The 26,369-nt window shown below is 35.3% G+C and overlaps 2 protein-coding genes across 2 annotated transcripts in view; both read right to left on the minus strand.

Annotated features, from left to right (window-relative positions):
- Positions 1–15,486, minus strand: part of LOC150090347 (protein SHQ1 homolog) — a 28,946-nt gene extending 13,460 nt beyond the window's left edge. The window contains exons 1-3 of the mRNA XM_090390276.1: positions 15,465–15,486; positions 12,779–12,901; positions 4,954–5,105 (exon numbers count right to left, since the gene is read on the minus strand). Coding sequence (XP_090246402.1) covers positions 4,954–5,105; positions 12,779–12,901; positions 15,465–15,486 — 297 coding nt within the window. The remainder of the gene's footprint in view (positions 1–4,953; positions 5,106–12,778; positions 12,902–15,464) is intronic.
- A 28-nt stretch (positions 15,487–15,514) lies between these two features.
- LOC150090348 (general transcription factor II-I repeat domain-containing protein 2-like) lies at positions 15,515–15,988 on the minus strand. Its single transcript, XM_090390277.1, has one exon. The coding sequence runs from the start codon at positions 15,986–15,988 to the stop codon at positions 15,515–15,517; it is 474 nt and encodes a 157-aa protein (XP_090246403.1).
- Positions 15,989–26,369: the final 10,381 nt, after the last annotated feature.

Below are 26,369 nucleotides of genomic sequence, written 5' to 3' on the forward strand. Positions count from 1 at the left end.
ACATTGAGAAATGCAAAGTACTGCATATGGGTAGCAATGAGAAATGTACCAACTGTGTGGTACTACACTAAGGGAAGTGGAAAGTGAAAAATACCTGTGGGTAATTGTGCAATCAAATATGAAGTTCGCTGAGCAGTGCAGAGGGGCTGCTAGGGCAGGTCATTGAGTCTTGTCAATGATATATAGGAATTTTGCTAGAAGGGACAGAGAGGCGATTATTCCGTTATACAAGGCAATGGTCAGGCCACACCTAGAGTACTGTGTACAGGTTTGGAGGCCTCATTTTAGGAAGGATGTAGAGTTGCTAGAATGAGTACAAAGTAGGGCAACAAGATTAATGAGGGGAACAAAGGGGTACTCTTATCAAGAAAGGCTTAAGTTCTGCAAATTGCAGCACCTGGAGAGTAGGCACCTGCGAGGTGATCTGATTGAGATGTATAAGGCCTTGAATGGGTTAAGCAAGCTGAATGCTGATGGGATTTGTCCTCTTGCTCAGATTAAGAACCTGAGGGGGACACAGATTCAAATTGAGGAAAGACAGTTGTAGAATAGATGTGTGCAAACTTGCCTTTAGCGAGCGGGTAGTTGATTGGTGGAATAGACTTCTATCTTTTGTTCTGGAAGGTGATAGCCTAAATAAATTTAAGGCTGAGCTGGACAGGCATTTGGAAGGAATGGAGGAGTGAAATGGGAGGGTTTTTTTTTTGGCTGATGGTGCATAAGCTTGCTTTCTTGCATTGTATGCCTCTACCAATGCTAATGTGCTGCTGCTGACCAGTGGTTTGTTTCTTTGATTATTACTGGTAACAAATAATGGGTGTATGGCTATGACCCAGAAAAACAGGCACAATCCTCTCAATGGAAGACTCCATCTTCTCCAAGGCAAAAAAAAAAAAAAAAAAAAAAAAAAACAAGCCAAATTTCAATGAAATGTGGAGGTCATGCTTATCACATTTAACTTACACAACAGTTTTCATTATGAATTTGTTCCGATGCTCAAACAGCAAACCAGAAATACTACAAAACAGTTCTATGGCAAAGAGCGATGCTGTTCAACAAGTGGTAAGAATACAACTAGTCAGGTAGGCTTCAGGAACTGGTACTTGCATTGTGACAATGCTCCTGCACCCTTAGCACTTTCCACTCAAGAATTTCTTGTGAAGCATTCCATCACCATGGTTCTCCCCATCTGTCACACTCACTAGGTTTAGCTCGCTGTTATTCCCCCCCCCCCCCACACACACTTAAACCCTTGAAAGATTGCAGATTTGTAATGAATGAGGAAATTATTCAGAACGTAGCACAGGAACAGCAATACCGAAAGAAGCCAGTCAGAAATTCTTCCAGAAGTTGGAGAAGCAATGGACTCAGTGTATACAGTGTAAGGAGACACTATCTCAAAGAAGCTCCATTTGAATAGCCAGTAAGCTTCATCATTTCCTAAAAATCAGTTCAGTCCCCCAAACATTTTAATCACATCTCATATACTAATACTACTACTACTAATAATAATAAAAGTTAACTTCAAAACATTATGTTAAAATGAAAAACTTAATTCTCATCAATGAAGATACAAAACATTTTTAACCTAATCAAACAGGTTCTTGCATGCTAGAACTCAAATATTCAAAATGTTTTTCAAACGCTTCAATTTATTATCTAACATAATGTGGTCTTTTTTATTTTTTTTTCTATAAGTGAGTAAACTTATTTTTCTGAACTTGATGGTTAAACACAAACTTAAGGTATCAAAAATCAGACCATGTAATTAACTGTTGTTGCAGTAGTTAATTATATTTCAAACTTATAATATATAAATATCATTTTATACAGTGTAAAGGAGACTATCTCAAAGGAGCATCATTTGAATAGCCAGTAAGCTTCATCATTTCCCAAAAATCAGTTTTTGGTCAATTATATTGACTGATTTTTCAAAAATTGTAATATATAAATATCAGTGTCACCAACTCACCACATAAATAGAACATAAGAGGGTAGCAAACAAAACCTTCCCTGATCTACACATTATATGCAAGGCTTAATTAATAGACGGTATTCTGTGTATGCTCTATTTCTCACTAGGGTGAAAACTTAATGTTCAATTTTGTGTAAAATAATGAATTTATGTGTCAGTCTGTGTTTTGTAAAGAGAATGGTTGATTTATTTCATTTGGATCTTATATGCTCAAAACAGCAATATTCTATTTTTTTTTTTTTTTTTTTTTTTTTTTTGGTAGTTGTTAGCGCATCGGCTTCTGTGGCCATATTGCACCTCCCAAGGTTTTTGCAGTACTTTGATCCAAGCCCGAGGCGGGAATCGAACCCGCGACCTTTGGGTTGCCGGGCAGGCACTTTACCCACTCGGCTAGCCCGGTCGGCAGCAATATTCTATGAATTTTTTTTTTATATAAAATTTATATATATATATATATATATATAAAAAAAGCCCAGCTTTTATTACTTCACTCATACAATTGTATTAGTATATGTATTAGTGATACTACGCTGGCACTTCTCTAGTCGAGATACAATACAAAATTATTTCATATTGTATTTGGGTCAGGAGGCCTCACCTATAAAAGGACATAAAACTTCTAGAGAAGGCACACAGAAGGGCAACTAGTGTGGTTGGGAGTGATAAGCATTGTCCTTATGAGAAATGTCTTAAAAGATGTGGGCTGCAGAGCATGAAGGAAAGGATAGACACCTCAGGGATGACTTGATCAATGTGTTTTAAGACCCTTAAGGAATAAGTAAAGTTAATGGGAAGTATAATCATGCCGGCAGGTGAAACCGTAACAAGGGGGAAAACAAATACAGTAGCTTGTGAAGCAATGGAAATTTTGATCTATTGAAGTTCACATTTGGTAAGTGTGCTACTGATAATTTAGGATAAGTTGCCTTCCACAGTACTTGCGGTACAGAGTATGACAAAATTGATTGGTTACTCTTTACTGATGGGAAAATCGTGATTGATTGAGGGTTTTTTTTTTTTTTTTTTTTTTTTTTTGCTGATGAGAATAAGTTTGTTTCCCTGCATCATTTGATTAATACTAATTTTCAGGTTTAACTGATGCAAAACCCAAAGAAGGATAGTGATCACAGCTGAAAAAGAATCATCAATTGGCTTCAAAAATGTTCACTACTTCATAGGGAATAAGAAAGATGCCAATTGTGAAATTTTTGAAGATAAGCTAAATAAATTTCAAAAATTAGAATATAAGATGAGCTTAAGGTTGATTTCTTGCATTCTCAGAGAATCTTTCTGGAAAACTTTGGTTCTATCGGCAAGGAAAACAAGTAATTCCACCAAGATACAGTGGTACCTCGGTATACGTCGTTCCAGATCCTTGGACTTATACCAAACAGGACGTATACCAAACGAATTTTTCCCATAAGAAGTAAAGGGAAAGTGATTAATCCGTTCCCATGAAAAAAAATCCTATTGTTACTGGTATATTATACATTGATGGGGTTGTATAAAATAATTTAAACACTGCTTAATACTAAAATACATAAATACAAAAGCAATTACGTAGATGAAATAAATGAAAATTTAACAAACTTTAATTTTCTCTTTTCTGTCTCTTTCCCCTACTTGGACCTGGTTGAGGATCACCAGGTTTGATGTTTACTAAAAATCTGACTGTCGTTCTCGGCATACAGTATGCAGCAGCCAAGTCCCGGATACGCATGCCACCTTCATACTTTTCAACAATCTCTTTTTTCACATCCATGGTGATCCTAACCATTTTCTTCGTTGCTTGGTTCTTCTCATTAACTTTCTTAGAACTCATGGTTAACGAATTTACAAAAAATTTACGCGAAAAAAAAAAAAAAAAAATCACGTGAAAATTCACAGAGTTATAGTGCAGGTTGTTCACCAAATGGTAGAAACTGTTGTACTGACGCTCGTGGGCAGTCGTGGCAGAGATGCCAGACCTTACCCCCTCTCCAAAAACCGAATTCAGTCAATTGAGGACGTAAGTGCGCACTGTGCGTGCATACGTCCTCGGTCAGTTTTATTCGGAAAGCCAAGTGAGGATGGGCATGCGTACTTTGCTAGCGTCCGTCCTTGGTCGGCTTTTATTCGGTTTTTGGAGAGGGGTTAAGATCTGGCATCTCTGAGTCATGGCTTTGTTTCAAGAGAGGTAAACAAGGGTAGCGGGCGGTATCGTGACTCATTTTGATGCACGCGAGTCATATTCCAAACAAAGGTCGTATACCAAACAGGACGTATATCAAGTTGGATGTATACCGAGGTACCACTGTAAAAAGAAGGATATGGTATTCCAAACAAAGGTCGTATAGCAAACAGGACGTATACCGAGGTACCACTGTAAAAAGAAGGATATGGTATTCCAAACAAAGGTCGTATACCAAACAGGACGTATATCAAGTTGGACGTATAATGAGGTACCACTGTATAAAGAAGGATATGGAAAAACAAAACAGAGGAGGAATGTAAACATGATAGAAGATTACTGCCAGTCTTCTTTAAAAAGGAAGATGTCTTATATGACAATATTTATAAGACATCTTCCTTTAAAAAGGAAGATGTCTTATAAAGCAAAAAGAAAAGCCACAAAACATCAAAACATTCATTTGAGATCAAAAAACCTTGGAATTATTCAAAGAAATCTAGTCTATCTGCATAAATATTCATCCCTGTATTAATAATCTTATATTTCTTAACTTTAATTAGGCTTTGTCCATTTTATTTTAAAAAATATATGTATTGTTATTTTGATAAATTAAATACAATTTATATGAAAGAATATTTCCCTATTCCCAACTTGTGAAAAATCCTTAATAAAAACTGGATGTCAATTTTTAAATCAGAATAAGAAAACTTAGAAAAGGCAATATATTAGAAAGGAAACTGTCATTATACAAGTTTAAATCTACAGGCCTACATTATTTTACTTCATACAACTGTTTGTAATTGCATACCTTTAACTTAGACAAAATGCGAGAATGTCGGTTGGCAAATCCATATTTTATTTCAGTGATGCATATCTCATTTGTTCGTTGTGGTAGCTGAATTGACCAATCAAAGTCTTCTTCATCTTTTCCATTTTCTTGACTTTCTATAACACTATCACCTACATAAATAAAAGAAATAGTTTGGTTTTTTTTTTTGTAATGAATAAAATTTTCTTATAAACAAATCAGACTCATCAAGAAATAAAATACTGTAATGCTTTAATAAGTACACCACGATATTTATCTTGGTGTATAAAATGTTGAAATAATATATTGTCTTGAGGGAGATAACCCATAAAGAAAGTGGCTCATTTAAAGACATGATTAAAGCCAAATCAGACTTAATGAAAATGTATAACTATTTGCTCAACAGTAGGTGCCTGATTTTTTTTTTTTTTTTTTTTTTTTTTTTAAATAACAAAACTGAATCTTTAATACAGAAGTAAATTAGACTAATTTTTTGTCCTCCGTGTAAATTTTGACATTCATTTCTTTTCCTGAGATGGAGGAGAGAAGGTTGGATGTTTGTGGCATATTGAATACTTTGCTCATAATGCACCAGTTCATGTTGCTCATATTGTTGTTCATAATGCACCAGTTCTCATCTGAAGAACAAGGAAAGAGATAAGCATTATTCCAGCACAGCCAGCTGCTGTGATCATGCTGTGTAATAATAAATTATTAATAGTTATATAAAGAAATTTCAACCTACTTGATTTTGGACCATAGTGTAAAAGAAAAGAAAATGAACAGAGGATATGGGATAAATTTAGCAGTATTTTTATTTTATTTTATATTATTTTTTTACATCTGATGCTATACAAACTTTGCTTCCTTACATATTTTTGCAAAATACTAAAAATATTCACACTTGTGTGCCTTTAATGCCAAACAACACAGTAAATGAAAATATTAAAAATGGATGAAGTTCAAATTATCACTAACTTTATTACTATTATTTATTTCTGCTAAATTTTTTGAACCTCTAGGAATAAAATATAATTATTTTATTATTTTTTGATATCCCAAGAATAAAGATAAAAGAAAGCAAATAGTGTGATTAAAAAATTTCTGGTGATATATTCCCAACCAGTAAAAAATTCAGAGCTACAGGGCTCAATAACTTTCACAATTTTTTAATATACTGGAGGCTACTAGGCTTTTCATACCAACTAAGAAATACCATTCAGGTTTAGGCCTAAATGGATGTCAGATGAATTAATGAGGCTCATGGCAGAGAAGAAAAATGTAGGCGATGCATATAAATTGTCAGGTGACACAAAAGCCTATGGCAGATATAAGCTAGTCGGTAATCAAGTCACAAAGGAGGTTAGGCAGGCGAAGGCAGATTACAAGAAATCATTGGCAAAGGATGCAAAGAAAAGGAGCTAAGTGATTTTGTAATAACTGAGAGCAAAGTGGAGAAGAAATTGTTGAAGTTAAACGTAAAAAAGGCACCTGGGGTGGATGGAATCTATCCAGTTATATTAAAGAAGGCAGCAAAGGAAGTAAGCAAACCCTTAGCCATAATTACAATAGCTTCCATGGACTCAGGGGAGATTCCCATGGACTGGAGGTGTGCAAATGTATTACCAATTCACAATGGGGATTCAAAAGGTGACACAAGTAACTATAGACCTGATAGTTTAACTTGTGTTCTGGGAAAAATAAGAGTCAATGGTTACAGAAGCATTGCAGGATCATCTAGACAAGACTGCAATAAGGAGTTAAGGCACAACATGGGTTTGTTAAAGGGAGGTCTTGTCTGACCAATTTGATTGGATACTATGATGTGGTCACAAAGGAACTGAATGCCAAAAATAATTTTGATATCATATACTTGGATTTCAGGAAAGCTTTTGATACTGTTGCACATGGAAGACTGCTGTACCAACTGGAGAGGTATGACATTAAGGGCAAGTTGCTACAATGGATAAAGGGATGGTTGAGTGGAAGACGACTGAGAGTAGTAATGAATGGACACTGCTCTTTGTGGACAAATGTTATTAGTGGAGTTCCCCAGGGTTCGGTGCTGGGCCCATTGTTGTTTTGTGTATTTATCAATGATATTGATGAAGCTATATCAGAATTAATATCCAAGTTTACAGGGTTGTTAACAACAGTAAAGACAGTATGCTACTCCAACTGGATCTAGATAAGTTGGGAAATGGGTGAGAAGTAGCAACTGAAGTTTAACATTGACAAATGCCAAGTACTGAATATGGCAAGTAATACCCCAAGAGAAATGTACCAACTGTGTGGTACTACACCCAGGGAAGTGAAAAGTGAAAAGACCTGGAGGTAATTGTGCAGTTAAATATGAAGTTTGCTGAGCAATGCAGACAAGCTGCCAGGGTAGGTCATGGAGTTTTGTCAATGATATATAGGAATTTTGCTAGATGGGACAGGGAGGTGATTATCCCATTTTACAAGGCAATGGTCAGGCCACACCTAGAGTACTGTGTACAGGTTTGGAGGCCTCATTTTAGGAAGGATGTAGAGTTGCTAGAATGAGTACAAAGTAGGGCAACAAGATTAATGAGGGGAACAAAGGAGTGCTCTTACCAAGAAAGGCTTAAGTTCTGCAAATTGCAGCACCTGGAGAGTAGGCACCTGCGAGGTGATCTGATTGAGATGTATAAGGCCTTGAATGGGTTGAGCAAGCTGAATGCTGATGGGATTTATCCTCTTGCTCAGATTAAGAACCTGAGGGGGACACAGGTTCAAATTGAGGAAAGACAGTTGTAGAATAGATGTGCGCAAACTTGCCTTTAGTGAGCGGGTAGTTGATTGGTGGAATAGACTTCTATCTTTTGTTCTGGAAGGTGATAGCCTAAATAAATTTAAGGTTGAGCTTGACAGGCATTTTGGAACAAATGGAGGGGTGAAATGAGTTTTTTTTTTTTTTTTTGGCTGATGCTGCATAAGCTTGCTTTCTTGCATCATATGCCTCAACTAATGCTAATTCATGGTGTATTCAATAGTAAGAAAAGTGGGGGAGGGTACATGCGGTATGAAGTAATGAAATTTTTGGATATGGCTTACACATGGCAAGAATATACCCAGATCCTTGACATAACGTGGCCTCGACAATGCCCCCTGCATACACACTACTCAGACTCCCTCCAGTCATTATCTGGCAGAGTAGAGGCAGCAAGATTATACACTATCTGATTTGGAAGCCTCCTGGAGAGTTACCAATAGGTTTGGTCCAGTGTACCAGCTAGCGGCCAGTCTGTGAACACCGTTTTAGAGTTTAGAGTTGTACCCTCAAAATGTAAGGAAGTTTGGATTTCGCCATGGTGTCCATCATAATCTCAAAAGACATCAGTCATACTGCATGATGGAAGAGATGGGGAAGGTTTCACTGGAACTTGGCTCTGGAGACTAAACATGGGTTCCACCACTTCAAGCCTCCAATAAGCAAGGTGGTGGTATTGCACAGGTTGATGCGAGTCATCTACCACCTAGTATTGCCTGGTAACACAGAGGGGCGGTATTCCTCATGTAGTGAGAGCACCACACCTCCACCCCTGCTTACATTGGTTCACGCTTGGGTGGTCACCCATAGTGTGCTTGAGCATGGGGATTATACCCAGGATTACTAACAGTCCCACCATCACGAAGGTGCAAACAGAGGATTTGGCTGTCACAGACCAACCAGACTTCTCCAAAATTGGGTCCACTTGACTTGAGTGTCACCTGAATATCAGTTCCATCAGCATTTTAGACTCCCAGGTAGCAACTACAGTTTGTCTGGCATATCTGAGAGAATGTCTGCAACAACCTCAAGGACAAAAATTATATGCAGGAAAATACTTCAGAAAATATTTTATTTTTTATTGACCAAACTTTCTCAATTAATAATTCAGACTGAATGAAAACACAATAACTAAGGAATTCATAGTCATACTGGTGTCACTCTCTATATACATTTCATTTAAATTAAAAGAGAAAAGTAGCAGCTCCGGCATACACTATTCCAAGGAGTGCTCTTCACAAGGTTAAGATGATAATTAGTGTCAAAATTAAGACGAAAAAAAAATTATGAAAAATTAAAAATGTAGAAATTTCTTTTTCCTTTATGTAAACCCGAAACGTGAGATATTAGAACCTCTAGTACTTAGTACCGTGCTTGGGTTGGAGGTTAAGAAGACGAAAGAAGATATTTGTTGACATTGGACTTGAACTTCTGTAGACTGTAATTTTCAGGAAATACGTATGAAGGAAGGTTGTTTCAGAAAACAGCAGTTGAATGAATAAATGAGGAAGATGAAAAGTTGGTTCTGTGAGTTTGAAGTTGGACAGTAAATTCGCTGGTGCCGGCACATGTTCGGACTGTTTTGAAAGAGAGAGCGGGAATTATAGAAGCCAACTCAGAAGAACAGTGCCCATGGAAATATCTGTAGAAGAGGCATGCAGCAGAAACAGTACGTCTATGAGACAGCGAGTGGAGAGACTCTGTTAGAGATGAATCATTAATTAACCTAACTGCCCTCTTCTGAATGGAATCAAGAAGCCTAAGAGAGGTTTTGGGGGCACTACCCCAGATGTGGGAACAATATTCCATGGTAGGGCGGATTTGCAATTTGTACAGAGTGAACAGCTGTTTGGAAGAAAAGTAATGCCGGGAGTGAAAGAGAAAACTAAGTTTTTTAGATGCAGAGGAAGCAATATTTGTAATGTGCTTGTAATGTGTAAGAAAGATTAGAAGTCAGGGTAATCCCCAAAAGAGATATATCATTTTGCCTAGAAATCGGAGTGTCACCAAAGATAACCATAGGAGCATAAGAATCCTTTTTTGCGAGATATAAGACAAGACTGAGTTTTAGAAGGATTAAAATCAACCAAGTTGTCTTTGTGGCACTGGAGAATTACCTGAAGATCAGAATTTAAGGAATTGGCAGCAGATTTTTGAGAAGTTGAAGCTGATTGAACAGGGCAAGGTTTCTCAAAATGGAAAGTGCTATGCAATGTGCTATCATCGGCAAAACTACGGATAGGATTTCCAGTCAATGGAAGAAGGTCATTAATATAGAAGAGGAAAGGAGTGGGGGAAAGAACTGAACCTTGGGGGACACCGACATTAGTGGAGAAGTTAGAAGACAGAGAGCCATCTACCATCACCCTCAGTGAGCAATCACAGAGAAAACTGGATAACCAATTACAAAAAACAGTTGGCAAACCATTAAGATGGAAGCTTGTTTAGGAGACCTTTATGCCAAACACGATCGAAAGCCTTTGAGATGTCAAGAGCAACTGCTTGTTCGATTGAAAAAGTCCATAAATGGGTAACATAAGCCAGAATATTACCAGTGGATCAACACTGATGGAATCCATACTGGTAATCGTTGATCAGACAGAAGGCTTCTAGGTAGTTTAAGGGTTGGCGGTTAATTGATTTCTCCATTACTTTAGAAAGAGTAAAAGTAATTGCAATGGGACGATAATTGGATGGGAGGGATTTGTCACCCTTTTTAGGAACTGGCTGGATGTGAGCAAATTTCCAAGCAGAAGGCAAAACACCTTTGGAATAAGAAAGTGAAAAAAGGCGGCAAAGAACAGGAGTAAGTTCAGGAGCACAGGTTTTAAGAATAAGTGGAGAAATACCATCGGGACCTGGAGCTTTCTTAGCATCAAGATTCATCAAAATCATTCTGACATCCTTTTGACGGAAGACCACAGGAGGTATTTAATGGAGCGTGTTGGGAATGGTGGGAGGTGTTTTACCAAGATCATTAATACATGAATTGGAAGAAAAATGGAATGCTAGCAGGTCAGCTTTATCCTTGGCTGAAGTGACAACAGAACCATCTGGTTTGGACAGAGGTGGGAGCAGAGATGGGCAAAAGTTACGGCCAATAGCTTTGACAAAAGACCAGAATGCTCGGCTACCATTAGGGCAAGAAGCAAGTTTTCTACTCTTAGCCTGTTCAAAATCTAGTTTGGACTGATTAATAACTGCTTTACAATTGTTGCAAGCCTTGGTGTAGGCAGAAAATGAAACTGAAGAATTAGAAACAAGACAATTACGATGTGCAACATTCTTCTCTTGTACAGCCTTAGCACATTTATTGGAAAACCAAGGTTTAGATAAAGGACGAGATTTTAAAGTGGAGTGTGGGATAAAGGATTCCATTCCTGCAAGAATAATTTCACTGACATGATCTAAGCAAATGTTGACATCAGAAGTTTTGAAACAGTAATCCGACCAAGGAAAAGAAATCTCGCAGGTCATCCCATTTTGCATTCTTGTAATGTCAAACAACACGAGGTTGGGAATAGCCATGAGATAAAGGCTCCATTGGAGAAGAGACAATCACTAAATTGTGATCTGAGGTGCCTAAAGGACCTCTCACTTCGACCGTGTACTTAGAAGGGTTGTTTGTGAGAAAAAGATCAAGCATGTTGGCTGTTTGTTGTTTTTTGTTTGTTTGTTTTTAGGAGCATTAGCAACTAAGGCCATATTGCTCCGGGATATGCGGTGGTCATTCCCTGTCCTTCCCGCATCCTCCGTATTTGGTGGCGATGGGCTCGAACCCTGGTCTAATCAAGAAGCGTGTGCTACGCACTGCTGCTCCTTCCCACCTGGCGCGTTGGCTGTATGGTTAGGATTGTCCGGTATTCTTGTAGGTAAATGAACAATCTCTGCAAGGTCATTAGTAATTGCAAAAGCTTCAGCATCTCAACCAGCTGAGTCTGTGTGACTAGAAAATGGAAGCCAGCTGGAGTTGTGAACATTAAAATCACCAAGGAAAATTACCCCTCTTGTTAGGAAAGTTGGATTGGAGAAAGTCAATTTGCAAAGAGCTCCAAGTGATTAGTAGAGTTGGGAGAACGGTGTTGACAACAGATGAATTTGACACAATGAGGTAGAGAGATTTTAAGTCAGAGAAGATCGAAAAGAGGAGATTCCAAATTGCCAAGTCTCTGACAGGGAATATCAGAATGGACACGTGCACAAGTACCACCTTTGAGGCGAAAAGAATCATACAGCGAATAATTTGGGCATCTGAGATGAGCAGTAGTTGAATCAACCGATAACTGAGATTCTGTCAGAAAAAGTACATGGGGTTTGGGAGACTGCAAGTGGAAATGGACATCGTTGAGATTAGAATTGATACCACGTATATTTGTGAAATGAATTAGGAAGTGTTTGGGAGGTTTAGATATTTTTGCAGATAAGCTTACTCTATCAGTTTAACAATTCATGGTGTATTCATTGATTCAGAAATGAACAAAAATCAGAATCTCAGATTTATCAACCATTAAATATAGGAATCTATTTGTTAAAAGGTAATACAGTAATCCTCATAACTCCAGATAAAGTGTTAACATGACTCTGATGAAGAATGGCAAAAATTTAAGAGATCTTGGAAGCTGCTAAAGAGATATGTGGGAAGAAGACTGTAAAGAGAGGAAATTTAAAACAGATAGACCCGAGGTAAAGAATCAGAGAAAAGAAAAAATAAGTTTTTGCCAAATAAAACTACTAAATCCTTACTGGAATATAAAGAAAAGTGTAAGATGGCTAAGTTGTGAGTGAAAGAGGCTAAAGAAAAGGCTTGGGAAGATTTTGAGTGAGACAGAGAAAAGAAATATTAGAAAGGTAAAAAATCTCAAAGCAGAAAAAAAAAAATCCTAACCAAGTAATCAAATATAAGAGCAAAGATGAAACAGAAGAAGGATATTTTCAAAGTATGGTGTGAATACTTTGGTGATCTGCTGAACAAATGAATGCTTTTTTGGAATATCATTAAAGTTAGTAAGTTGAGAATAAAATTTACCATACCTATTACTTCAATTAATGGTTCGTTAGAAGACTTGCTACATGGTGCTAACAGTTTGGTTAAGAGATCCAAGCCTTCAAAATACTCTCCAGGTGTCAATTTAGGTAATTTAATGATATAAGACCCTAAACATAAAAAGAACAACAATATTATTCACTCAAGTATGTATTTATCCAAGGATTACTTAAATAAACTCTTATATAAAACCATAAACTTGTGATTTTACATAGCAAATATTTAAAACATTTCAAATTATAAAGGGTATTTGGAGAGTTTCTGGCAAACCACACATTTCATTATATGAAAAAAAAAACAAAACATACATAGATTACAAACATTAAAATTATATGCACGTAATCAAATTTTTAGAGTAATATCTTAAATATTATTATTATTTTGTTAAGTTTAACAAATGTCCACCAAAGCCATTAATTTCCCAAAAGAAGAGAGCTGTACAGTAATCAAATACTTTTTCTTGAACAGATTGTCTAGAAGGGAACTTCACAAGGCTATGACGGAGACATTACAATAATTTCCATCACACAATACTAAGAATAACTGGGGTTGCCAGGTTTCAAAGAGATTATAGTCATTAAGGATGAGTCCAGTTTAAAATGACAATGGCTGTGTTTATGCTGTGTGTGACAATGTCAATGTTTAAAATGACAATGGCACAGCCAAAACAATTCAATTTTAGTTCTACCTAATAAATTTTGTATCCATTTATCCATTTTCTAAAATGGCGTGAAAACTAAATAATTCATTCTTATTTTATGCATTGCAAAATTTTTCCAAAACTGAAAACATGTCCAAGTAGTTGTGGAGATATATTACAGCAGAAGTTACTTATTCCTTGTGTGTGCAAATAAAAAGAGCAAGAAATTAACTGATGTAATTTGTGTACATTACACATTAAACTGTGTAAAATATAAGATTGTGATATCTTGCATATCATCATTTTAAAACTATGTGCACTAAAGGTCAGCTTGTCTGCTTTATAAGATTAAATACTCTCAAACCTCTAAATGAGTAAGCTTATTCAGTACAAATGGTAAAACCCAGGAAAAAGTTCCCCAATTACAACTAGATTCAAACCTTTTCGTTCCGAACTTATTGTTTTTATTGTCACTTTTAACTTATTCTTTGTTACCTTTAACAACAAATGTAGGCTAGAGTTGCATTTCTTAGCCTGGGTTGCACAGATTCCAATAGAAACTTCACAAAAAAGCATACAGAGACATTTTCTTTTATGTCAGTCACAAAGAGCATTATTTACAACAGGCATGTCAAACTCATTTTGCACCACGGGCCATATAAGCTATTTTTCATTAGGCTGAGGGCCACATTCCTTCAATACTCAAAAAATAAACAAAATACAATTTTTAGAATTACTGTATTTAGTATATAGATAACCTGTTTTGTATCCTATGTTGGCATCGTTTTCCACAAAGCAGGTCATCAAAATTTGGTTGAAGGTCTTGAGCTGAAGTAATCTTTAAGATTGATGATAGATGGTGATCATTTAATCTTGACCTTTCTAGAGTTTTGTTATTTTTCATCGAAGAAAACAGTTGCTTGCATAAGTATGTGCTCCCGAACATAGCCAGTATATTCATAGTGAAAGATAACATTTTTGGAAATTGATCTGCAGGTAAATAAGTGTAAAAGTCTGGAATTCCAACTTCTGTATATTTTTGCTTTAGCAAAAATATACAGAAGTTGGAATTCCAGAAAAATTTAGCAAAGAATACAGAAATATACAGAAAAATTTAGCAAAGAGTCACGTTGGATTTCAATTAATTCCATTTGTAAGCTCTCGTCAACAATTTCAATGTCAATAGACATAGGCAAAGTAAAAAGACGAAACTATAATTCACAGTTTTTGAAATCAGAAAATCTTCTATTGAACTCCATTTCTAACTACTTAATTTGATGTGTATATTCTGTAAATTTTAAGTCAGGTGATTTTAACAACAGAGATTGGCAACTTTTAAAATGAGATAAGTTTTCTTTTTCTATTTGTTTGTGCCAAAGTAATAATTTTTCTTTGAAAACATTAATATTATCAAATAACATTGTAACAATGTGATGTTTTCCTTGAAGTTTAAGATTAAGTTGGTTAAGATGACTTGTAATGTCAACTAAGAAGGCCAGATCCTTTATCCATTGTACATCTTTTAATTCAGTACATTCATAATTCTTTGTTTCCAAGAACATTATGATTTCATCCAGCAGCTCAAAGAATCGTTTTAAGACTTTGACTCAAAATCCATCGAACTTCTGTATAATAAATAGGGTAGATCAGTGCGTTCACTTTCTATGTCTTCCAGAAATGAAACAAATTGTCGATGATTAAGTCCACGTGCTTGAATAAACTTTATAATTTTGGAGACTTTTTTTTTTTTAGCATATGTCCGATATTTAAAACCTTGCAACGTAATACTTGCTGGTGAATAATACAATGAAAATCTTCAAAATGATTACTGCCATGTTGTTTACATGTTTCTTTTAGTTTTGCAACAAAACCTTTAGCAATAGCCGTCATGGCAGGTGCACCATCAGTTGCAAGACAAACCAACTTGTTCATTGGTAATTTATATTTATTCAGAATTTCTATGAGTGCACCAAAATATCAGCTCCAGTGGTTGTATCAAGCATAGGAATAATTTCTAAGAGCTCTTCACTTACTTTCAAGTTCACATCCACCCATGAATAAAAATGGCCAGTTGAGAAATATCTCAAATGTCTGTACTTTCATCAATTGCAATAGAATAAGCTTCAAATGTGGATATCATTGAATTAAGCTGATTTCTTAAATTCTCAGCTATTTCATCGATCCTATTAGCTACTGTGTTTCTACTTAAGCTTACACTTTTGAAGCTTTTTACTTTCTCTGGACACAACACTTCCGTTACTTTAATTAAACACTCACTAATAAAATCTCCTTCTGTAAAAGTTTTTGATTTGCTTGTAATCAAATGTGATAACAAGTAACTAGCTTTCACAGCTGCTGTATTTTCCTCAGAAGGTTTGGTAAACAAGTTTTGCTGTTTTTTAAGAATTGATTTCAATTCTAACAACTTACTTTCACAATTTTTCTCAACATATTTATCATAGATTTCTTTATGATGTGTATCATAATGTCTCCTGATATTGTATTCTTTGCAGACTGAAATAGATTTACTACATATTAAGAATACTATTTTGCTCATTTTCTGGATGCAGTAATAGTCTAGCTCCCACTTCTCTTGGAGGTTACGCCGTTCTTCTTAGATTGTTCTTTTCTTACTCATACTGGTATTAGGTGTTGACAATGTTTATTATTATGCGTCTTTTTAATTTAATACAAATAAAACACAAAATTAACTGCACATAGTTAAAAATATAATTCACAAATATACAACTGAGCAAACACTTTGTGGTCTGTGGTATTCGAAGCTGCAGGCGGAGACTTAAAAAAAAAACCATTATGTCCTATCTTTTCTCTCTTTTTCGAGTGCTGTATTGAAAATTGCTTAAATGTAAAATTCAAAATAAATTATGCGAAAATAAAAATAAACTTGATTAGCGTTTTTTTCCATTTCATTTTTTTTTCTTGGAAAAAAAAAAAAAAAAAAGATTTTCAAGAAATCTTGGCAGGTTGCAGCCTTTTTGTTGGAGGGCCGCACGAGGCCCACGTGTTTGACATGCCTGGGTTACAATCATAATGTAATTTGTGTCATATTTATTAATTCAATTTAGCCAACCTCTAAAATGAGCATTTTTACAGGAAGGATTTCTTTTAAGAAAAAAGCAGGTAAGCAGGGAAAAAAATGTAAGGTTACCTGAATCAGCATTATATAGTGCACTCTCTTGTCCATTTTCAGCAACTTTACCTGGAAGTTTTAATCTTAAAAAAAAAAAAAAAAAAAATATATATATATATCCAATAAAAGAAACCGAAAGAATGCAAGTTATTCAATACGTTACCAAATATATATACAATTAAATTTACCTATAATGAACAATCTTTCAGAAAGAAACATCTCAAATCTAAATTATCCTTGTGGGAAACCATCAGGGGTCCTGACCCAATGTCCACTCCTTACCTTCTCACGATTCAACTTGGTAATACGGAACTAACCTTAAATATGTGGCATTAATGCTAGAAGCTTAAAGGGTAAACAAGTGACATTATGATATCAGAATAGCAGTTATCATGGATACCAGGAGAGATGCTGCTACTGCTATAGCTTTTAGAACTAGTTTGAAAAAGCTTAATTGGTCAGGGAGCATTATAGAATAGGGTTTGCAGGCAAATTTTAAGAAGAAAAGTGAGGAAATGAAATCTGTCTCTGCATAGGACTCAGCTGAAGGCTCAAAAAAACATGAAACAGCAGATTTCTTCAATAGCTTAGAACAAACAGTAGAAACTAATAACAAAGAAAGAATAGTGCTAGCTGGAGATTTAAACAGTAGGATAAAAATTGAAAATTACATCAACAGAAATGTAAATAGCTACTAGAATCTTTATGCAGAAACACTGAAATAAGAGTACATGACTAGAAGTCATGCATTGTTATTTTAGTGTTTCAGCATAATTGACTATATATCATTATAAAAAATGAATCTGAAATAACCAGTTGAATCAGTTGGAAGATACAAGAATATATAGAAGATTAAGACTGAAAGTGACCATCAGCTTGTAGTGAGAAAATTAATAATGGTAATTAGTGTCAAAAATTAGTATAAAGTGTAAAATAAACAAAATGGAAAATCTCATATTTACTAAATAGTGAAAGTAGAAACCTTCTTGCTCAAAAGTTAAATGGCATTTCTGATGTTAACATGGCTTTAGATTACCAAAAATTTAAGAAAACTTTAGTGGAAGCTGCAAGAGGTAAATGTGCAAATCTATAAAGACAGGAAATTCAGAATTCTGAATTCATTCAGAATTTCTGAATTCATTCAGAATTTCTGAATTCATTCAGAATTCAGAAATTCAGAATGCCCATGAAGATAGAGAGGCAGAGTAAAGAAAAAAATAAGAAATTTCTGGCATATAAAATTTAAAAAAATCCTTACTTGTATATAAAGAAAAATGTAAGAGCTAATATGTGTGAAAGAGGCTAAACAAAAAATCTTTAGGTTTTGGGAAAGATATGGAAAACAACAGAAAGTTGGAAAAATGTTTTGGCATTTACTTAAAAATCTTAGAATAGAGAGAAAAATGTGTAACACTGTAGGACAAAGAGGTGATCTTAATATATTTTTGAGCTTAGCTGTGATAAAGGGGCAAGATTAAGATGATATCATCTGGGGTGGGAGGGAAAGTAATACACTGCAGGTATTTGTTTTGGAGATGTGCTGTAGGTACGGATGTTTGTATTTGGGAAATTTTCAGACAGAGGGCACTGTAATCAGAAGGAAATTATTAAAGAATTTTATTGTGTCCAAAAGATAGTGCTATGAATTTTTTAAAATTTAATTTTTATTTTTAGAATGAAATTTTATTTTAGCAGTCCTCAGATGCAGGAATCATTAGTGGAAGTGCATGCTCATTTCAGAGGTTTTCTTAAGTTGCACAGGTACATTCTGTGTATCACATATTTTTAAGCATTTTGTAAGCTTGCCCCTGTGCACTGTACTACACTCTGGAATGGCTATGCCATCACATCCCAGCTATAATGTACGGCATTTTTTAAGCCTGCCCTTGTGCACTGCACTCTAAAGTGGCTGTGGCAGTTATGACGATATCGTCAAAATTGTAAGTAGTGCACACTGCACTATATATGTTCTTAATGTGTGCATGTTACATTCTGGGCAGGGCTCCTCAGGGCAATAATTCTGAATGTGATCCAGCCCTTTAAAGCAGTCAAATCCCCAGAGATTTGCATGATGAAATTGTTACTGCACACAAAAGGCATAACATATTTCCTAGTTAAAAAAAGCATATTGATGACATTATCTAGTTTTGAAAGTGTAAAAAAAAAAAGCACATGCTGCTCTGATTTTTGCACTGTACATGCTGGGAGCAGGGTATTCTCAACATCCAGCCCTTCAAAGAGGTCAAAGACACAGGAGAATCACATGATGTAATGTGAGAACAGTGCACTACACTCCCAGATATTTTTCTGGGGAAGGGGTATTCCATCATGCATATTATCAATCATGTTTATGCTGTGCACTCTGAATAATAACCTGATGGATTATTGCTCAATGCATGGACATCCATAATGGTGTCTTCAATTGTCAAAATCATAAACAGCATGGTACATCCTTTGGTAATAGCCAAGAAACAAAGTTCACATGATGAGTACGGAAATCAGTTTTTCATCCCACCAAACTAAAGTTGGCACTGCAGTTCCCAATTCAAAGCTTAACATTATTGGAGGCCCTCGACAGGAAGGGAAAGAATGCGTAAAACTTCAATGCTAGTGGTTTGAGAAACAGGATTTTTCATCCTGCATAACAACTAAAAGTTGATTGATCAGTTGCATGACTATATTCTTAAAAGGACACCACCAAAGATGGGGGGGAGATAATGATGCCTAACAGAAGCACAGAATAAAAACAAAAGCTATGAGGGACCTGAAAATCTGTTTTCATTGGTTTTTCATTATGCAAAAACCAAAGTCTGTATTCAAACTCTTGATTCACAGCTTAATGATATTGGATGATCAATGTAGTTAGTCAAAAAGTGTGTATGACCTGATTTTGATGCTTAGGGGTAGGGAATCCAGCATTTCATCCTGCATAACGAAAAAGTTCATTGTAAGCCTATAATCCTTCCCTAAGTGGGTTGTACAAAAAGGATGATGAGGATTCTTAGAAGATGCACCAAGTAAAAACAAGGGCTTAAAGATACCACAAAATTCACTTTTCCATTGCCTTTTCATCTCTTAAAAAACCCAAGTTGATGATGAGATTTCCTATTCAAAGCTTAATGTTACTGAGAAAGCTAAGTGATTAGTCACAGAATGCATAAAAGGAACAAGGACATGGATTTTCCATGGAATAATGGGTTTTTAATCCTGCATAACAAGTTAGCTAAGTGACCAGGAGACTGCATAGAGACTCAAGGTCAAGGTGTGTTTGTTTTAATTGCAGTCTCCAGGGTTTTCCCTACATACCGCTGTAGCATCTGAAAAGGCAAAAAGCCAAGGCCGGCAGGTGTGTATAACCATCTGTGGTGCTTTGTTGAGTGTTGAGTGCCGGCACCTGGTGACTACCATATAGAGACTATAAAGACTCCTGACACATGCCAGAGAGTACAATCCCCAAGGCTCTAAATATTTCGCAATTGTAATTGTGCACAAAATTACGCAGCAACAAAGTTCTCATTAAAAACTTGCGAGTATTTTTAGATTTTTATAATATCAAAAAGAATTTACCAATTTTAATCAGCTCTCCTGGAAAACAAAAATTGTTATTTTTGTTTGGCATACAGTCAGAAAAGGTTCCCTATCACTGGTATAGGAGTTTACTCTATTCTGGGTGCTAAGGTCTTTCGTTGCAATATTTATCTTGAGAAATTAGTTGAAAATCTGCTTAATGCAAAAATGCATAAGCAAACAGAATAGTCTAAGTAACTAAAACATATACCTTTTGCAAATTTTCTTCATTTGCTATTTATGTTTTTGGAAAATATAAATTGCAAACTGTCTACATTGACAAACTGTTCAATTTTTGGATGATCTGGACATAGTCCATGACAATTAAAATTTTCAATTTACTTTGTTGAGTTTTTTAATATTCAACCAGTCAATGTATGGTTATTGCATTATTCATTTCTAAATCTCCAAATCTACTAAAAAATTGTCTACATTTACATTTATAAAAAACATCTAGGCCTTTCAATCATAAATGGTGATAACTTCTCATCAGTATTTGCACTTGCAAACAACAAAACAGTAAGTTGCTCTTCAGAAAGTTCCCACTTTTACATCATTTTCACCATTTGTGATTGTCTTAATGACATTGCTGAAAAGTGGCCCACATTAAAAATGCTTTTTTTCTTAAAAATCCAAAAACATTTTGGTACAATCTTCTTGGAAGGAGTTTGCTATACCTTGTGACACTTCATTTGATTCACCACACAATGCTTTTGGGATATTACATTTCTCTTCTTAAAACTATTCAACCATCCATAATACATACCTGATAGTTTTATATTATTTTTATATTTTAATATCCAATTTAATTTTAGTTTAAAATGATAAAAAATTTCATACTACTTTAAATTTGTATATTAAGATACACTTAAATTCTGCATCCCCATTCTGGCTGGTGGAATGTGTGAATGATACAATGTACATATAGGCTCAGAGGCAGGAATTTTTTATTTTATTGTTATTTTAAAGACATCAGCAACTCAGACCGTACTGTTCCAATGTGTATTATGTTTGTACAAGTGTGTTAACAGGCTGATAACACACTTGTACAAATATAATGCAAAGTGTGTTAACAGGATGATAACACACTTGTACAAATATAATACAAGTGTGTTAACAGGCTGATTTTGTATGCAGGCAAAAAACCTGGAATAACTTAAGGTAGAGGGCGTCTACTCGCTACGTCTGAGATTGGCTAACTACATCCCCAATTTAAGAAGCCTTCAGAAATTTCTCCAGTCACTGATGGGAATCAACACCAAGAGTACTATATTTTCACAGAATCATAATTTGTTACTGTAACAGTCCAAAAACTAATTTTCTCATGGAAACGTAATACAGTAGAATGTCGGTTATCCAGAATAATTTGAAAGGCTGATTTTTCTTCTTTTTTTAAATTAATGGTAGTATTTGAGACAAATGTTTATAATGTTATGAGAGTATCTCTGCCTGTTTTTTTAAAGTCGTATATCTGGTGAAATTTTAGATTAGAACTGATGAGTTTTCTTGGAAACCATGAGAGATAAGAGTTTAGTCATCACTTCTGTGAACCCAATCTTCCATGACATATTTTGTTCTCTTCATTTCATATCATGTTTAGTTTAGCTCCAGATTCTGTAAGAATAATACTGGCCCGAAACTGTGCGATTTATTATTTTTCTCAGTTTTTTTTACGATGAAATGTCAACAAAAAGAAACAAGAGATATGGAATTCATACCTGCTAACATGAATTCCCTGGCTACACATTCAAGATGACAATATGCACGCATATGAAATTCAAGATGCATACACAAAGCAGAACACAATTTGTATGATGCTTTATTACATCCCCACACTTTGACCTCAGCTGTACAACATATAGGTGCTACTATTTATTACAATAACATTAATTGCCATGCTAAATTAGCAAATTATAAATTTGAACACTGTATATTTAGTATTGAGACAAAACAACATCCATGGAACTTTTTTTAAGTGGCAATTGTATATTCCAACTAATTCTGGGGGGTAAAAAAGAAACACCTTCACTTACTTGTCGTCTGTCAGACAAAAAAAAAGTTAACCACTTGTAACTTGAATAAATCAAAACAAAAACAGAAAACACCACATCATCATTTTGATTGGGATCATGGAAAGGTACACAAGGAAGATGAAAAGAAAAAGTAATTTTACAGTGAAGGGGACATGAAATCATAACCTAAGACCAACTAAACTGCCCATTATGTGATAAAAAGTCCATAAAAGTTCCCTTCCTTTGATAGGAATTATACCCAGGTCTTTTTCCCACTGTACGAGCAGCAGTCCATAACCACTGTGCCAACCATGACAGCTAAGCAAAGGGTATCATATGTTAAGACTATGATAATTTCAACATAGATGATTCACAAGCTAATCAAATATATTCAAATTATTTAAATTTGATCTAATAAAAATATACTCTCAAGATACATTAAAAATAGAATATTAATTAAAGGTTACCTCAATAAATAAGGCTTTGATTGGAAGTCAAAATCATAGTCATGGAAGTAAATTTCCGTTTTTGAAACCTGTAACAAAAAACAAACAAACTTTAAAGTGTTTCCAAAAAATCAAATGTAAACTCTGGGACTGATTTTTATTAATAAATCTTAAGCTTATATAATTAATAGGGCTATGGAATGAATTTTTTTATTTTATACTACCATATCCAATTATATACTATTTCATATCCAATTATATGATCTCATACCTGACAACTGCCTCTCTCATTTATCTTTGGTAAGTTGATTATTTTGTGAATTTTTTAAAAAAATTGCTTACTTTGGATCATGGAGCACTAGTTCAAATGGTCTTTACCGTGTATTATGTCCGTACAAGTTTTCAGGCTGATGTGCAAACTATGTAGACTGTAAAACCTATGACAGTCCATGGGAAAGCTCTACTCCCTCTGACTGAGATTGGCTAATTATTGCCTTCATTGGAGAGGAATTCGTTTAGAATTCCTCTCCAAATGATCATTGAACGATTGATGAACATTCGATGATTTAGATTCAGGTGATCTGAATTCCAGCCTCTCCAAATGAGCAACTATTGGTAAAAGCACTATACTGTCAGGAGCGGCTCTGCTAACATTGAGTGGAGAGGATTATTATCCAATAAATAATTTGCCCTTTTTGATGAACTATAATTATGACAAAATATCAGCAAATTTTTAGAAATATGAATATTAGCAAAAGAAAAAGCATTTAACATGGTATGGACGTGTAAAACGGATACAAGAAAGCAGATATCCAAAGGCTATCCTGGAATGGATACCTCCAGGAAGAAAGAGAAGAGGAAGACCTAGGAGGACACGGATGGATGGAGTACAGGAGTGCATCACAGCCAGAGGTTTAACTGACCAAGACACCTTGAACCACACTTTGTGGCAGGAAAAAATTCCTACCAAAAAATAATTTGTAGGATGAGGAAACCCATTGTAAATGGAAACACTCCTCCTGAAGAAGAAAAAGCATAGAAAATACACTTATTCCTCACCCACTAGCAACACTAAGGATACTCAGATGTCAAGACAGAACACTGAAATAGTGTTCCAAAGAGTGCACGCACACAGTCAGCACTTCAAGGTAATGGCTAATGCTTTATGCAAATTTGTAATGGCTTAAAGCAGGAAGGGCTAATGCTTTAATTTCCATTAAAGCTCATTCTTCTGGGGCAAAAGCACCCGTAAAGATATGAGTTGGATAAACAAGGCAGCAATCTAGAAAGCAAAACTGGGTTCAATATTATTTCTAGACAAACAAGTGGTTATATATTTTGGAGAGGCATACATAGTAACTGGAAAGAGGACCTATATACATAAAAATACAAACCCTTGATTTATGCATGCAGCTATTTGAGAAAGATCTTTTGACACAAACATATGCAATCAGCCAGTATTACTAGCATTTGCTGGGAACTACATTGGTTACCTAGAGCCTGGATAATAAACTTTTTTTTTTTTACTCTTATGAAATATGATTAAAACTTTCTTGGACTGTATTAACAAAAATCACAGTCATTTGCTGGGTATTTCATACTGTTATCCTGAAACAGTAGCTTTGCAACTTGATAGAGTGGGTCAGAGCCATATGATCCAATGTGCACAGTAGGCACTGTGCCTAGGGCCTACAAAAAATGTAACCACATATTTGTTTTTTCTTTTATGATAGAAACTGTAACAAAGATCTGTCTTGAATAAATTTATATATAGCAAGTATAAGCACTGTATATACACAGAGAGGCAAAGTAATGTTGATGTCAACCTCTTTTTTGTATAAAGTGAAAGAAATTGATATAAGAGATTTATCATTTCAAAATTAACAATGTTTTAAAATGTTTTTCACACAACCTCATTCTCAACAGATAGGAAAGTAGTGTAAAGTAAGACAAACACTGTTGTCCCATGGTTGATTGAGGAGACTTTTTTTTTTTTTAAATCAGTTTTAGCTTTCTTAAAAAAGAACATTTCCCCCTTCAGAATTGGTTCCTGAGATTGGTTTTGGTTTTTATGGCACATGGGCGGTTCCTGAGATGGAGATGGCAAGATCCTTAGAGAAATAAAAATATTCAGAAAACTGCTGATCAGCTTGTCAGATATACTGGGCTTTCAGCACATCAGTCACTTTTATTTTCTCTGCATACAAATTATAGGAATTCAATAGTGAATGCTTTTCAATATCTGCAGGATATCCAGTAGTCAACTGGCCTGCAAAACATTTTCCTCTGAACAGTGACTTATCCATGTGGAAACTGAATCAGTCATTCAATTTGGCATGTGCATCTTGTCCTTTATCCAACTCCACAATGAGATTGATTCGTGAAGAAACAGCAGCATTGGATACAGAATCTGCCACTTGCATTGTCCTAGTTTCATCAGCAAACTGTTTCCTCTTTTGAGTATAACTTGCTTTATAGCCAGATATTGCAACTCCTGCAAAAATATGAATAGCATAAAAACATAGCATAATGTGTAATGCTATGTTTTTATGTTATTAAAATAGCATAATATTTAATGATATTAAACTGTTGCCACCACTTTAAACATTTTTTAATTTGTAATAACAAAAGATAAGAACAACTGATTAGCACTGTGATAAAATGAGCATTTACTGCCTGTTACATATCATTTTGCTATCTGAAAAAATTAATTCAAGATAATTTTGAACACCCATCTATCCATAGAAATCAATATGAGGGGCAGTCAATAAGTATTTACCCTCACCTAGAAATATTTGAGTAAGGGACATGAAATTTGGCTGGAAATTTCACCTGTCTCTAGGGGCAAAAATGTGTAGCTTCACATTCTAAAGCTACACATTTTTCCTATCTGTAGATAAGCTCTTTTGGGCCCCATGAATAGAATTCCTTACTTTGAGCAAAAAACCAGGCTTCTACAGCTTCTACTCTGCTAATTACCACCTCATCAGCCTGAAATCTCTGGCCCCATAATAGTTTTTTCATTTTAAAACATTAAAAAATTTCTTGTTTATACTTTGGCATGACCACCAAATCAGAAGGGTTTACGATAAATCATGAATACAATTGTTAATCGTATTTAGTAGTCATGGGCTTGAACCATGGTCCACTCAAAGAGCTGTGCTACTGCACTCTTTCTCCTGACCACTTGGCTCAGGCCAAAGGAAGAAGTCTGAAGATAAAGAGGTCAGGAGAAAAAGGTAGGTGCTACAGATTTTCAAAGCCACACCTGACTGCAAAGTCCACTGTGAGAGCAGCCTTGTGAGCAGGAGCACATTGGCTAGAAGGCAGGTGCCTTTAGATAGGTTCCTGTGTCGCTTCAACTTGATAGCCTCTTAACTTTCCCAGGATGTTTCTGAGATACTCCCCAGTGATGATGTTGCCTTAATGAAGGTAACCTGTAAGGATGATGATGCCTTCAAAATCCCAGAAGACTGATAACATGACCTCATTGGCAGACAATTGAACCTTGGCTTTTTTGGGGGTTGGTGAAGGTGAATGTGTTCATTGTTTGCCTATCTGTTTCATTTATAGATCATAGTGATGTAACAGCATTCATCCATCACCACAATTTGGTCAAAAATTCATCACCAGTCTCTATACAAAGCTCCAACAATTGTACAGAACACTCTTTCCTATGGAACTTTTTGAGAGAGTATCAATAAAAATCTCATCCACCCCCCCAGAATTCCACCTTAGACGTGTGCAGGAACTTGTGCATTA

Source organism: Mastigoproctus giganteus, chromosome 2, assembly GCF_048544385.1.
Source record: "Mastigoproctus giganteus isolate SK-2022 chromosome 2, ASM4854438v1, whole genome shotgun sequence".
NCBI classification, from domain to species: Eukaryota; Metazoa; Arthropoda; class Arachnida; order Uropygi; family Thelyphonidae; genus Mastigoproctus; species Mastigoproctus giganteus.